The 16,402-nt window shown below is 39.7% G+C and overlaps 1 protein-coding gene across 5 annotated transcripts in view; it reads right to left on the bottom strand.

Annotated features, from left to right (window-relative positions):
- Positions 1-1,406: 1,406 nt before the first annotated feature.
- Positions 1,407-16,402, bottom strand: part of LMO3 (LIM domain only 3) — a 60,324-nt gene continuing 45,328 nt past the window's right edge. For all 5 annotated transcript variants that reach the window (XM_039708322.1, XM_039708324.1, XM_039708325.1 and 2 more), the window contains 2 exons: positions 14,920-15,045; positions 1,407-5,818 (listed from right to left, as the gene is read on the bottom strand). In XM_039708322.1, the coding sequence (XP_039564256.1) occupies positions 5,713-5,818; positions 14,920-15,045 (232 nt within the window). In that variant the 3' untranslated portion in view covers positions 1,407-5,712. The remainder of the gene's footprint in view (positions 5,819-14,919; positions 15,046-16,402) is intronic.

Raw genomic sequence — 16,402 nt, 5'->3', positions numbered from 1 at the left:
GGATTTGTTGCTCCAAGCTTTACCCTGGAGGCTGTCTTTGCAATGTCCGGGGTGGGATGGGTACAAGCCATGCTAACAGTGGGGTTTGAGGAAGGCAGACTGACTGACTGACCTGAGCAGCCCACCCAATCTCTCTGTTTCTGTGCTCTTTGCTGTGAAATGCTGGCACTGTGGCCTCTTCTCCACAATCATTACGGTTGGAAAAGACCTCTGAGCTCATTGAGTCAAACCATTAACTCAGCACTGCCCAGCCCACCTCTGAGCCACATCCCAAACACCAAATCCACAAATACCTCCAGGGATGGTGGACAGCTCCTTCCAGAGCTTGACAACCCATTTTTTGGTGAAAGAATGTTTCCAATACAAACCTCCTCTAGGCCATTTCCTCTTGTCCCCTGGGAGAAGAGACCAACATACACGGAGGAGGGAGGCCCAAATCATGAGTGTTTTCCCAGGGCTTTGAGGTTTTTGGGCTGGATTGGAGGTCAGCAGGGCTAGCTCTGGGTGTTGTCCTGTTGCCAGGGCCCTGCAGTGAAGGTTTTGAGGGGCAGGGAGAGAAACCTGCCCCCATGGCTGCCGCAGAGCTCCGCGTTCCTGCACCTTCCCACTCGGCTGCCGAGCAAGACACGCCGTGTTCTCCCTCTGCATCTTCATTTATGAAACTAATCACACAATTACCTGCAGGCATGTGTTAAATATGACACTGGTCTCTGCAAAATAATGGGCCAATTGCAAACAATGAATAAAGAGAGGCAGCTCCATTTATAACCGCTGTTTCAACAGAGCTGTGTTGTAATCAAAGTGATCTGAGGGTGACTCATTAATTAATTGATGTTCTTTTTTATTATGTGCTATTGAGTTAATGAGTAATTTGTGCTAGATAACTCTCTGAACACACTGATTACGTGAGATATTTTCTGGGGCTTTCATATCAATGACATGCTGAATAGGTGGAAGATGGTATTTGCTTATGTATACTCATTATTAGCAGGTTCAGGATGAATATAAATCAGCAGAAGGGCATTTTAAAAGGTATTAGATACATGCAGCTCTTACTTTAATGCTTTAAACAGATACTCTTCAGCTTTTAATGCCTTAAATAGTATTAAAATCACTTCCTTTATAATACTTCCATCAGCCACAATTGGCAGCTTTTAGAAAGGTGCCTACACAAAGGATTTTTACTGGGAGCATGTTTGTGCTAATGGCCTATTACCTTGCACATATTGTATTTTGGTTTCCCTTTGCAAGGTACTGAGAAGTAAACAGGTTTGGACTGCATCATTGGCCTGAAGTAGGAGGAATGTGTTAAGTGAATATGTAATTGGATTTTTTAAAATCTAAAGTGGTATTTAAAGGAATAAAAACACTGTTCTTATATACAGTACACACTTTGCTTTGTATAGTTTGACTTGTTAAAGCTTTTGCTTTATTGAAACCACAACATCTCCAATGCCATAGGAGTTTTTTATTCATTGAACAACAAATGGCTAAATTGATAATTTAGTCTGACAACAGCAGCACAGTGGAAGCTTTCAGAAAAATCAGCTAAATGTATAAAATTATACCCAGCAATCACTACAGACCTTCATTTTTGACAAGATTTGTTCTAGGTACAGATGACTGTAAACTACCTACTGCTGAGAAAATTATAAGAAGCTGCTGCATATTACGTTGAAAAAAGCCTTTAAAGTACTTTAAAATCTATACAGTCGAAACCTTGCCACAGTCCCTGTTTGTTTCTTTTTCCCAGTCTCCCTTCTCACTGACCGCTTTTCAATTTATCTTCCCCAAGTCATTTTATGTGTAGGCAATTAGGAACATTTGAGGGATTGCTGGATGATTTTCCTTTATTTACATTACGTGAGCAAAAATTTGAACAGTTTGGAAGGATAGAAAAACATGAAAGTGTACTTTAAAAAAAACCACCAAACAACCCAGAAGATAGAAAACCACAATCATGAAGTAGATCAACTTTTAGCACTGGTCACTGTTTCTGCCAAATCCAGGCTGTCTTGATCCATCACCAGTAGTGGCAGATAACACACACAGGAGGTTACAGTTGTCAGAGGAGCTTTTTACATTTGAAAAATCAAGGCTTGATAATTTTTAGTTTGCCACTCAAAAGCAGACATCCAAGTAGATTGTAGTAGATTAAAAAAAAAATAAATTATATTATTATTTTTGTCTGGCTAAACTTCATGATGTGTGCAGATGAAGATGGGAGGCACAAGTGGAAGCATTCCTGCCTGGCAAATGCACTGAGTAAGGGTCACTGTCAGAGTGGTTTGCTGGATGCAGACAGCAAGATGACACACACAGTGATGGAGAAGGAGAACCAAGGCAGATAACAAAAAGCAACCCAAAGGAATGGTCTAGACCTCAGTCAAAATGATCACTAAAGTGGCCTGGCAGATAATCTCTCTCCAGTATTGACTTATGATGATATACTTTATTGGAGTTGTAAATGTTTCCATTAAATATTTCAACTCTCAGCCATTATTTTAACAGCCAGGCAAGAAGGAAGTTTGAAATACAGGAAAATGTGTAATTGATCTTTGCCCTACGTCAAATCTAAATTTATTCTGTATCCTCTACATACAAATGTGTATGTGAATAAGATAGATGAGCATAAAGTGCTCAAAGCAATGCCATACCATTGTGCACTGCAAACATATCCATATTTCTTTATCCTTGCATCAATTAAAATTGATAGAATGGTGAGACTATTTTTTTCCCCTCCCTAGTAGGACCACCTTCCTCTTCCACATTTTGAGCCTAGGTCACAAAATGCACATATGAGCAATGTAGCATGTAGTAATGAGCCACTCTTTTCCCATTTCCCTCTCTTTGTTTGCTCCATAAAGAGCTGAGCAGTGCCACTTTGTGGGACTGAGAGATTCCTGGAGCATTTAGAGCACTATTAATGTTTAGGTGCCATCATCCCCAGCCAAGCCTTCCTCAGGCTGAGCTGGTGTTGGTGCTTTTCTGCCTCAGATCTGTGGTTAGCTCCTGGGAATGCTCTGCTCCTCCCAGGCTGTCCCAACCCTGCTTGTAACATTCACATGGCTCTTGGTTTTCTGAAGAGCGAAAAATGCTTTACAAAAGCACTGTATCCATTAGCCCCACTGGACAGACAGGTACAACTGAGGCACAGAGAAACTGAGTGACTTGCCCAAGCTCACAGGGAGTCAAAGACAGAGTCAAGGTCCTTTCTTTCTTATTTCTGAGCCAGGGATTTCTATCTGTTCTGCAGCCTAATGCTGGAAAGCAGAAGAGCGATCTTCCCGATTTCTAATGGAAAGACCCAAGAGGGGCTGGAGGAGAAAATTGAAATTGGGTTCAAAACAAGATAATATGATCCTTCCCTTTCTGTCCATGCTGACCTTCATGGAAAGGACAGCTTGTTTATTGCACTGAAGTAGGTCTGTAAGAGCCTAATAGTACCTCTGACACCAACTGCTTCGTTATCCCAAAGACATTAAGGGACTGGGGAAGGGAGTGCAAGAGACACTTGTGCTCAAGGTTAGGAAGGAAGATAGTCCACAAAAGAGGGCTAAATTTAATTTGAAAAACTATGTGGAGCTATTTCTTCTAATTAACAAGAACAGCCTGAGGAGTTGTTGCATTTCTTTCTGGTCCTGTATGAGTCAGAGTCAAGTTTTGTGAGCCATGCTTATTTTCAAAAGGGTTCACAGCCAGAAAAAAAAAAAAAACACACCGTAACAACAGTCATTAAAACTAAATATCTATTTCTAAGTCAAGCCACTGTGCAGTGTGCTCTTACCATACACTTAAGGAATTTCCCCACTGCATTACAAAGTTTCTTTGACCATCCCCAGCAAAAACATGCTGAAACTGCAACAGGACAGGAAGAGCAGGGAAGGACAGCAGTCAGCTTGAGCAGAGTCATGGGTTCATACTCGAAATAAAAACAAGAGCTTAGCTTCATAACAACACAGGGTACAGTGGGTTTCTTGTTGGCTTTTTTTTTTTCTCCTTCTTAATACTGTTTTGTTGTTTGTTTGTTTTTAATACAGGTTGTTTTCCCAGTGAGCTAGATTACAGTGGCAAACAGACAAGACATAAATATGCATTGAACAACTTTTTAAACATTCATCCTGCTTTCCTTTGCCAAACACCTGTAAGCTCTGTCAGGGGCGTGAGCACTTAGGGACGTCCTGCTGATGCAATAGCTTCATGGCTTTAAAAACAGAGGTCCACCTCTCCTAGAAAACGAACTGATTGCCAACAGGAGCTGTCAGCAGCGATTCCACCTCTGTCAAAAGGATTTTAATTGCCAGTATTGATGGGACAAACCTGTAGGATGTTGGCATGGACAGCAAGGTACCTGTGCAGTGGAGTGTGGTAGCTCTCGCTTGCTATTGCAAAGTTTTGTCCCATCCACATCAGCATTTAAATTACCTTCAGCGTTCACCGAGGTGGGTAATTAGCAACCAGTCACTCTCCCAGTGTCAGCTCAGGGTCGTCTCCTTAATGTAAATAGACCCTCAGAGGGGGCTGTTTACAGTGCCTTCTACTTTCACTATTTTATTTTTTTCCAGGGTTTATTGAGGACGCAGCCCCAGAAAACATATTAGGGTTAAGCCCTGATTAAAAAAAAAAAAAAAAAAAAAAAAAAAATTTAAAAAAAGGGAAAGTGAGAGAGGGAGATGAGGGAGAAATAGACCCTTCAAATTTTAAGACTCTTTTAAAATGCATATAAAGAAAAATCTTCTCCCTTTCCTCCCCCTCCCCAAATTAATGATTTCAGAAAAATAACATATATATTTTTATATATATATGTATATATATATATATAAAATAAGATACCCAGAGGCACTGGTTTGCATTAGGGCTTAATTTCCAGCTAAATTAAAAATCAAATCCAGGCATTTGGAATGCCTAAGGGGCACAAAAGCAGCACCCAAAATCATTAACTTTTGCACCTTTTATAATATAGCTCAAACCAGTCAGATTTGCTTTTCGAAATTTTGTAGTAAAATAAAAGTGCTCTTTGAGGAAAATCCATGCAATTAAACAGCAGATGCTTAACCCCTGAAAAATAGAGGCTTATAAGAGAAGTGCTGATAGACCCTTAACCATAGCATCATTAGCAGCAGGTGCTGCTAGTTATTAGTTTTCTAAATAGTTTTAATGTAAACAGTATTCTTAAGCTCTAAGTGTAGCATAATGGTTGGGATTTGCTCTTTAATGCTTTTTACTAGAAAGATACAGCTCATTTAAAATAGCTGGTAGATACAGAAAGCATAAATATACAGTAAGTTTAGACACTGATTGTACTAAATGCAACAATACAAAGAAGCAAACAGGAACACAAATGGTAACACAATAAAACTGTATTACATTTGTGCTTCAAATATTACAATACATTATGTACAATAGTCCAAAATAAACATCTCATGCCAAATGACACAAAAAGAAACAAAAAAACCCCAAACAAACTGAAAATCCCAAGAGCAAGCAAAAAGAATCCAGCTGTATATACAGTACCTTTTTAATTAACATTCAACTCTGAACTGGAGCAATTTTCACTACATACAGATGCAGTCCGCCTTTTATTTCACGCAACCATTCTGTCTCCCTATATCTATGCTATTCAGTAGGTTCCTGTGTCATTTCTTATATACATGTTGAGCAAAAAAGATAAAAGAACATAGTGCTTTTTATTCTTAATGATGCGGCATCCGATCAGCGAACCTGGGGTGCATAACCTTCTTTCATTAAACCCTCCTCATAGTCTGTCTGGCACAGAATCATGTTGTTCTTCAGGAAAAATTTGTCTCCAACACAAAATCTGAAATTAAAATAATAAAGAGAAAAGAAAAAGAGAGTTTGAGGGTAAATGATGGGACATGGTTTTACAGGTGAGGGTTGTAGAACAAGCGTTGGCTGGACAGCACCCAGGTGTACACATGGGAAAGCCCAGCAGAGGAATTGCCCTGGTGCCACAATTAATCCTGTGCTTTCAACAAAATCTACTGCATTCAGGCACTTTTGCTTCCCCAGCCAAAGACCTCATTCAAAGCCCACCGTGGGCTGTGGGAGTCCTGGATCAGGTCACTGGCACACAGCTAAAAACACAATAAATATCCCAGGCTGCTGAGCTGAGTGAAAAGTAAACATCCTGCAAACCAGAAGGAAGACAAAGTATAGCAAAGCATGCAGTGGAAAGCTTGTTTGACATATCTTGTATTTGTCTTGTGTCCTAGAAAGAATTTCTTATTATGTTCTAGTTGGATATTTCACTAGATTCCATTTAAGATGGTGATTCTGAGAACTGCTTTAGCTCACACACAGCTTCTTTAAAGTACATGTAAACCAGAGACAGGCAGGAATGGAGGAAAAAAACCTCTTTTCCCTTTTTTTCCCTCTAGGAGTTGATTATAAATTTAGTTACTCAGCTAACTACTCTCTCTCTTGTGGTATCACTGCACCTACCTTGTTACAGTATTACGTGCATCAGAATTATCTGATTGCTGCAAAACATCACTGAGAGATTTCATTTTATTCTCTCTGATGAGCAGGACAATCACGTAATGCTCCTGGCTGGCTGACTTCAAACTTCGAGAAAAGAAGGATTTCCCAGCTAAAAATATATGTTTGAATTTAAGAGGGCTCTTCCCTGACACACCCTGCAGTCCTTCGTCCCCTTGACAAAGCCACTCTTCTGGAAGATGCTTAGGGAGAAGTGAATGGGGCCAATGCAGAAAAAAGTTTCCCTAGTGACTGCCTTGGCAGGGTTACATGGCTTTGTTTGTAGTGAACTCTCCAGCTATGAAATATATTGGGAGGCACTGCTTGCCTTATTCCAATTAAAATGAAAGAAAGTAACCTAAATGAACCCCCTAACACTGATGTGAATAAATGAAACCAGCTAATTATGGATCTCAGTACATGAAGTATTGTTTAATGTGTAAGGGATTATAATGTCCTTTTTTTATATAATTTCCAAATGGTGACATCTTGGACACAATTAGGGTCAGATATAAATGCTCGTGTTGTTTACGGTAGATTTAACAGCAGAGTAGCTATGGGAATAGCTGGATATGTATTTAATTGTAACAATTTAACCTTCAAATAGTGGTGCCTGCTGGAGTTGACCCAGTAAAACTCCATAAATGACACAGGTTGACCCACGTGACCCCTGATAGTGGTCTGTCTTTATCAGATAGTCAATTTCTAATGATGTTCAAGCAGAAATCTTGGTGAATTGTTACAGATTAAATTGTGTATGGAAAGCAGTCCTTTAATGTTTTGTGAAGTTGGAGGTTTAAATGAGTAGCAGTTGGACTGATTTACATTTGTGAAGATTGGAATGCTAGACAAACAGTGAACCCATTTATTTTCCAACTGGGTAGCTTTGGAAATGTATCCTTATGCTAGCTAAATAGATAGAGGGAAAATAGTGTAATAAAAAAGTGGATTGAAAAGAATTAGCTCTGCTCTTAAAGGAAAATTGGTTTGTTTATTTGTGGACTTTTTTTTTTTTTCTGTGGGATTACTGCCTGCTGCTGCTGATGATTGAAAATAAAGATTATGGGAGGATCCCAAAATCTTTAAGTTATTTATGGTTAACACTCTTACAGAATGTAGAGGTTCCTATTATTTTTCCCACCCCAAACCTGTTATACTAGGCTACTAACCACACAAAATGATTTTGAGTAGCTATGTTGAAATGCGGAATTCATACAAAAAAGTTGTTCTTTGCTGTTTTTTCCTGGTTTCCATCTTTTGTATTTTTGTCCATTGACAGCAATGTTGAGAAAAATTCTTTTGTGCACCTTACAAGATTAGGTAAAGGAGTCTTAACTAGTGCCAACATGTAACATTTGTTTTTCCCAGAGAAGTCGCATTTGAAATCAACAAAAGACAAAGAAAATCCACCAGTGCATCAGGGGGAGACGAAACCACCTCTGCACCCAGCAGAAAACACTGAACTGAGAGTGTTGCTCAGCTGTGTGCATTCCTTTTGTTCCAGGGTAAGACGGACCTCAGCAAAGTAATTTTTTTAAAGCATTTAGTAAATGAAAAATCTGCTGCTGAAGTGCAGTTTGCTTGCATGGCAATACTTAACACGTGTGGCTCCGTGCAACACTGTTTGCATCAAAGCCCTGGCTGAAGGATTTTGTTTCCCAGCCCTCAGAGAAGCGACACAGTTTGAATTAAACTGCAGGGGCTCCACGGGAGTGTGCCAGGATGCCTTTCCCAATAAAAAGTGTCGATGCCTTTTGCTTTGGCAATGTTGATAAGAGGAGCCAGAAGTGCTCTACCTGTGTGTGTGTGTGTAATGTGACAGCTTTATGCACGAGTGGCTGCAAACACACACAGTTCCACAGATCCCCTGTGCTCCAGGTGTGCAGCTGTCCTGGGGAGATGTCGCTGTGTTCGAGGGTCCCCAGGACGAGGGAAGATATGAGAGTCTTGACTCCATGTTTCAGAAGGCTGATTTATTATTTTATGGTATTATATTATATTAAAATGCTATACTAAAGCTATACTAAAAAGAGTAGAGAAAGGAGTACCTCAGAAGGCTGGAAAGGAATGAATAATAAAAACCCATGACTGCTCAGAGGCTTGACACAGCTGGACCATGCTTGGTCATCAAATAAAAACAATTCACATGGACCAATCAAAGATGCACTTCTTGGTAAACCATCTCCAGACCACATTCCACAGCCATCAGACAGTCATTGTTTATATTTCTTTTCTGAGGCTTCTCGGCTCCTCTGGAGAAAATCCTAGCAAAGGAATTTTCAGAAAATATGACAGTGACAGGGAGAGGCTGCCAGTGGCCTGTCTGATAACCTGTGGGCTGGGGTCTGCCTGCATGGGAAGATATCCTCTGGATGGTCCCCTGTGCCTTGGGGGAAACCTGTTGCTCGTGATGCTTTGGGTTCAAATTCTGCAGCTGTTTTCATATTGTGCAAGATCAGTGACAAGCACATTTGGCTTGTGTGGACCCCCGGGTGTTAAATGTGTGAATTGTGCACTCATTAGGTGACAAAGAGGTAAGCAGCAGGTGAAAAACCTATAATCCTGACATGCTGGCTCCCAGGTACAATGGGATAGGGCAAGCAAGGAGTTGAAGTATGAGGAATTCTGGCCGTTCACACTTTCAACCATATTTGACTGTCAAAACCAGATTTAGACTCTCCTGAAGTGAAAGAGCTGTAACCACTTCCGATTGGGTTTGCACACTGCAAAATTTAAACCTGGCTCAGCTTTAAAATGGGAGGGTAAGTTGAAGCCTAGCCTCCCGCTAAGGTTGAGGTTTTTTTTATGGAATTGGCACACGATGTAAATCAGGGCACAATTTGGGCATACACATTAAATGGAGTCGAGGAACATGTTAAGATGCCATTGTGCCAGGAGTATATAATTAGGCAAGATTATTATTCTTCTAGCAGGCAGATGGTAGTCTTCAGCCTTCCCTAAAACCCTCACCCAATTTTTTTAATAGACATGCAAGATGAAGAGGAAAGAATATACAATAGGCTGCATTAACATGCCAGATTGGACTGAGCACCATAAATTGATAATAGTGCTTTTGACACGACTGTGACATTAGTAGAATGACCATTATAATTAACCTACATCCTAGAACCCCTGTCATATTTTACACTGGCAAAAAGAAGGCCATTTATATTACAAAATGACCTCTGTTATCACCTTGTTTGGAAGGGAAGGTGTGCCTAGACTAATCACAAGAAGAATAAAACTTCTATTTTGAGAAGTAGCTCTTTCATTGTTCAGAACAGATATTTAAGGAGATCTCACTGCTGTCTGTCATCTTTTCTGATGCACAGGACATGTGTCAAGGTACTGAAGACTACTTAAGAAAGCAAGAGAAATATTGCTGTGAATGAAGATGGCTTTGTGTGTGCCTCCTCTGGTAATGCCAGATTTTGTGGCTGTAGAAAGAAACAAAATCTGGAAGCATTTAGTTGATTTCCTGGGGATTAAGACAGTTCAGATTTACCACACCCACACCCTTCCCCTCTGCTTTTTGCAATCAGTGAGCAACCTGGGCTCTGCTCTTCCCCTTTCCTCTCTTTTTAAATGCTGAGCTTCCAGCAGAACTCACACTAACGTTCATCTGTGTGCATCACTGAGAGAGCAAAACCACTCTTTTACACCACAGTTCATCAGTCCACACCTGTGGCTCCTTAATTCTGGGGCTCTGTCAAAATGTCCATTTTAAAGGCTGCAAAGTGGGAGCTGTGCCTGAGTTTGTACATTTTCACCAGTGCCATGAAGAATCCCAGTTCAACTTCAAATGGCAAACCTCAACTCGGTGTGCTTTTCATGGAGTATTTTATAAAAAGTGGGTATGGACAATATGTTAATTTGTATTCTAAATTTTGAGACATACAATGAAGATAAGCAGTACTCACACCTTCAGAATTTATAAAATGACCACTCATGCAAAAATCTAATATTGGTGTTTGAAATAAGGATGTCCCTGGCATTGTATTTCCTCTCCCCTGCTTGACAGAGAACAAAGGCAGCATTGTGTGGGCATTTTACAGTTTATACTGGAGGTAAGTGTTTACAGCTACATCAGGACAGCAATTTCAATGAGTATGTAACCATTTCTCGTCCAGTTTCTACTAAAATAAGGGCGATTTCAGATAGAAGGGTAGAGCAGGCGATTTAAACACCTCTCAGCGATAGCAGATGGGGGTTTTAAGCCATACTCCGAGCTGACTTCAAACGGCAGAGAGAAAATATCACAGGAGTAGGGAACAAGGCGCTAAAGACGCCGGCAGAGTGAGAGGAAGGACACACAAACTCGGGGAAGTGGGAAAGCCGAAGGCAGGCTGACATCATCTCCGCAGTCAAAAGTGTCAAAAGTGTCAAAGGCACAGCTGAGCCCACTTGCGAGATTTTCCACTCCATTTTGTTAGGCACACACATGCAGCCTGACAAAGTGTGAAAGGCAGTGTCTGTTTACAAGCTGATTTTTTTTTTTTTTCCAGTGGTTTCCTTCCTCCCCCCACCTTTAAATTTTCAGCAGAAATGAGGTGTATTGAGGTTACTGTCAACGTGGGGTGAAGGGCTTCTGAGGAGAAGTTAAATATGTTTACGAAGAAGAAAGGGGAACACTCTCACACCATTAAGCTGACTGTCACTAAGCTCTGCAGGTACTTAGGCGATGGAAAAACTTCAAATTAGGAGTAAGCTGGACAGAGACATGAGAGATAAGAGGATGCTAAAACCTTTAGGCTAGGAGCAGAGCTTAATATTCACAAAATTGCTACAGCTTTAAGCATCAAGAAAAACGTGGGGGAAATATCTCAGAAACTGTCTGGCCAGAGCAATTAGATCCTGGAGCTGAATAGCTTTATGAAGGGGAAAATAGGAGACAGTGCCTGTTTGACACCAGGGGACCAGGCTTAGTGGCTCGGGAGCTCTCTCAGGACTGTGTCCACAGTCTGTCTTCCTGGAGTACAGCATGTGAGACAATGCCTTTTTCTCCTCACTCTGAAAAAGTCACATTCAGGAGGCCAATAAAGGGACTGGCATGTTGTGTTAGTGCAGGGCTGGAGTTCATGGCCTGAACAAAAGTCTCCTCGAGTGAAGGGAGCCTGATTACCATCCACAGCGAGACTTGCGCTGGAATGGTGAGTTGGAGATACTCAGAAATAATAAAGCAAACAGTGAAGTTGCCCACAAAAGCAGAAAAATCACTGAATCATCACACAGAGCACTAGGTAAAAAGGGGCAGGCATCTCTCTGGGCCAGGATCAACACTTTAAAAGGTAGGAATGTGAGGGGCATGCAATAGCAGGACCAAAGGATGGGCTGCCCCAAGGAGCAGTGAGATGTGTGCTAATATAAATATTACCTAGCTTGAAAAGAAGAAGGAGATGGAAGGAGCAAGGGCCCAGAACATCAGAAAAAAGTAGTGTTGGCAAAGTAGTGCAATCTGAAGAAACAACTCTGTATTCTCATGAACATTGCATGAATTCTGTTAGGAAAAAACCTGAATGGTAGATGGCAACAGAAAATGAAATGTGGAATTAAAGAGAGAGTACTACATACTTTGCAAAACTACTGCAGAGAAGGACCCAAAGGTTTTAAAATGTATTGGGGGAAGAAAACGTGAAACTGGGGAATAAGGCTAAAAAAGTTTTGCAATAACTGGTGAGCTTTGACACACCCGTTGGTGATTTTTGGATATATTTGATCTGTTTGTGAAAAGAAAAAAAAAAATGTTCTCTTCAGTAAATAAATTACATATTGGTGGAATTAGTGGCTGGAGTGAAAGGAAAAAGCAAATCTAAAACCCCTCAATAACATTACTTTGTATACAAAAGGACAGCAGAAACTTAGACAAGTTAAACTGAAGTTTTATAAACACATCCTTACTCAGAATCTGATATGTGATTTTGATTAGCTCGAGCAGAGGAAGAGAAAATGATCCTAAAGAACAACAGAAATTATTAATGAAATGATGAGTGTCAAGATTTTTGTGTTTAAAGGAGAACAGAAAAAGGTTTCAATAGTAGATCTGAAAACCCCTAAGCTGCTGATGGGCCAGGTGTCTAACAATGTGGAGATTTATTGTTATTCAGCTAACAAAAACCAAAAGATTTGAAGCTGTTAATGAGAGAATGTAGTCAGTGGGATGCTTTGCCATAGGAATCATAGAAGAGCTATGTTGGAGCACCTATGAAATAGGATTTTTTTGTAAAAAACAACAAAATTAATTCTTCAGAGGGCCACATTGTGAGGAAGAAAGGAACCCTACAAGCAGTATAGTTTATTAGGCTCCATGAAAGCTATTGCAATGGAATCAGGATTAGGGTCACTTTTGAGAATTTATGAAATTCTTTGAAACTCCTGGAACCACTCCCTGTTTTCACTAGATGAACTAGACTGCATTTCAGGTAAATAAATTCTTTTGTTCTCAGTTTAAGACACCTGTAAGACTATTTCAGCAACCCTTTGCCCAAAATACATGCAAAGTTAAAATCAAATAAAAGATTAGATTGAAGGCTCAGGAATAAAAAGGCTGAGAATTATTAAATAACCCAGTTAAGCTCCATTTCAGAAGCATCTAACAGCACTTTTCCAGGGGGGATCAGCAGCCCCAGGGAACACCACAATGTGTGTTAGCTGCAAAGTGAAATTGCACATTAGTTTGCAGTTGTAATGGTAAAAGAGGAATATTAAAAATATTCATAACAGCTGTGGGTGGGGTTTTTTTTTTTGGTTTTTTTTTTTTTTTTTGGTGGTGGGAGTTGGAGGGAATAAAAAGAAAGTTCTCTTCCCCAGATCCAAGAGTGCTAACTATGATGAAAATCTTTTGCACTCCGGCTAACAAACATTGTCTGCTTTGCTTGACTGATGAAGATTAGCTGACTTCTTACATTAAAGAAGTTTGTCTTGTATGGGCTGAAGTGACAAGACAATAACTAAGTGCTAATTGTGCATAACCAACACTAAAGATATGCAGCCCCATTATGGCATGTAATAAATGAAGCGAACAACAGAAATATATTAGGGGCTTTAATAATGATACCAGAAGTGTGGTTTGGAAAAAAACAGGATGTGAAGGGTTTAGGAAACAATCCAGGACACTCTGTGTGTGTCTCTTAAATGGGTACTGTGGGAGCCTCTGCCTGCCTTGCTTGGCTTCTCAGTTCTGTGGCAAGACAAAATTGATATAGGACTTTAAATAGCATTAGAACCTATAATTACTTTGCATTATTATATACTTTAAGCAGTGGTTATTACTTGCCTGGTATTTTAATTTCCCATGCAACATGATGAAAAAGGTCAATTTGGCTTTTTTTGAAGAGCATAATTGTAGTGTGCTACACTTATTAGCAGCTGTACATTTTATGGTTCTTTAGGGATGTTTGATTTTTAAATGACTACAGTGTTAAAAAATAATGCACTGTAGGACAAGGTGAGTTAGGAAAGCTTATTTAGAGCTGTGTCTAGCTTTGTCATGTTGGACTATCATCTTCCTAATTTTTCATTGCTTCCCTAAAAATGTATATCTTGCGTTTCTTCCCTACTGAAGAAATAAAAAAATGTATGAATGCTATAAACTGCTAAATAGGATTATGCAATAACTGAAAACTAACTGAAAATAATAGGGACATTAAGGGGTGGACATAATTGGCTCTCTCACTTCCTAGACCTCATAGAGGTCCATGGCAAAGCTGCTGGCAGCTCAGGTAGAGTCAGAAATGGAGATTCCTGGTGAAATCTCCAGCTACTCTCCGAGTATAGCTGGTACAAACTTGGCTCTTTTCACCTCTGAGAAAATCAGATGTTACAATTTTACCATTTTTGACATTCGCTCTCCAACTGTGCCATATGGGTGATGCTTCAGAACAGGGTGTCAGGTTTGGATCCTTGGGATTTTTATAACCTACGGTTTGCATATGGAAATAAAAATAGGACTGTAAGAGGTCCAATGCTGCTACAGAGGAAATGGTGGGAACAACATCTTTAAATTTAAATGATTACAGTTCTGGTAACAGGAAGCAACAATGTGTACTTTAAAAGAAATACATGTGATAAAAATGAAGAATTAAAGTGAAATTAATGCAATAATGACAAATGGCACTGTTATGCTCTTCTGCAGAAAAGGATCTCAAAGACCTTTATAAATATTAATTAATTAAACCTGACAGACAGCCTTTTGTAGGAGAGGAAGTAACATTATTCTTTTTTATTGATGCGGGACTTGAGGCACAAAAAGTTTTCTGGCCAAGGTCATGAAAGATGTTCTGTATCAGTCCCAGGAACAGCATCCAGGTCTTGCTCTCCATCTTGGGGTTCTACTACTGGGAAATGTTTCCTCTTTGGAATGTATGCCCACACCAGTGCCCAGCTAGCCCTTAGCTTATGGAGGAGACCAAGAAATTCTCTTACCTCTGATTACAAAGCTGACATGCAAAACAGTCCAGGTGATAAACATTGTCCTTTGCTCTCATCACCATCTCAAAAGCAGGTATGAGTTTGCTGCAGGCAGCACAGTTTCCTGTAACACCAAATAACCTGGAGATACAAAAAGAAATAGATTCTTAATTCACTTTCTTTTTTATTTTTTAAAAATTTTATTATTTTTCCCCCCACAGCCTGGTCTTTGGCTGACTTCCCAGCACACCTCCTTTTGGAAAGGCTGGCCTTTGGTGCTTCAACTCTGCCCGATTTGCAGCACAAAGACATAGCCTTGCTGAAGAGAGCTTTATGACGGACTAATATTGCACCTATTGTGATGTTATATTTTTTTTCCTGCAGGTTATACTGACCTTTCTTGATAAAAGAAACATCTTGTTAAACTAAACAAAGAAACAGTAAACACATTAGGGACGTTACATAACTGTGCAGGCAGAGGTCAAGCTGTTTGCATAAGTGGGAAGAGTCTTCTTCTCAGATCCTGCCGTGCAGCAGAGAGCCACATAACCTTGGCTTTTGGTGCTGCTTATTACTAAAACACACTTTAGCTAGAAAAGAAATAACACTTGTAAAAGCCAACATTCTTCGCATTTTTGACATCTAGTGCTAAAAGCTTTACCACTATTATTAAAAGAACATTTTATGAACAAGTCATTTAAATCGTCAGAAAGCATTAGTGGTTCATGCACCTTACAACCCTATACCGTAGTTATTGCTATGATTATGTTATTCAGGTAGCACATTAAAGTAAATGAGGCTGTAAACTATATATAGTCACATCAGGAGTAGAAGTATAAAATACTGTAAGAACAATATGAAATGCTGTTTTTGCCAGACATCTATATAATTTTCTTTTTAAATTCCCTTTGCTGAAGATTTTTCAATACTTTTCAAGTGGGTGTATTACACACACAAAAAAACAACACACCAAAAAAAAACAACCCAACCAACATACGTACACATCCTTTTGTGACACAGAAGGATTATAATGAACAAAAAAAATACGTTAGCTCTATGTGGCAGCAATCTTTGAAACTAAGTTTATTTAAACTACTTAATAGTTGTGATGGATTATTAAAAGTAATGCTCTGCTTGTGCATAGCAGTTAATGCTGTTTTTAACTATGAAGCACACCAGATGAAAACGCCACATCTGCCACTTTTCTTTTTTTCCTCAACATCAGGCTGACAGCAGAAAAATATAATGGCTCTCAAGGGAAACACCAAATTAAAAGCAGTTCTAAACTAATGAATTCAAAGGTGCTCTGTAGAAAATTCAGTTTGGTAACATAAAAATGAACACAGTTTTTTAATCACATCCCTCCATTTTACTGAATTTCATGGGTTGCCAACAAGCCTACTTAATTCTAAATCCTTTTACATTCTGCTTCTACTTAAGGTGTGCTGCCTACGGAGTCTGTGCCTGTTTAAGTTAGCAGTTGTGACCCTTTTCCTCC

This window comes from Passer montanus, unplaced genomic scaffold, assembly GCF_014805655.1.
Source record: "Passer montanus isolate IOZ18808 unplaced genomic scaffold, ASM1480565v1 scaffold20, whole genome shotgun sequence".
NCBI lineage: Eukaryota > Metazoa > Chordata > Aves > Passeriformes > Passeridae > Passer > Passer montanus.
The sequence above is the reverse complement of the archived record's forward strand: the minus strand, read 5'-3'. Positions and strand labels throughout refer to the sequence as shown.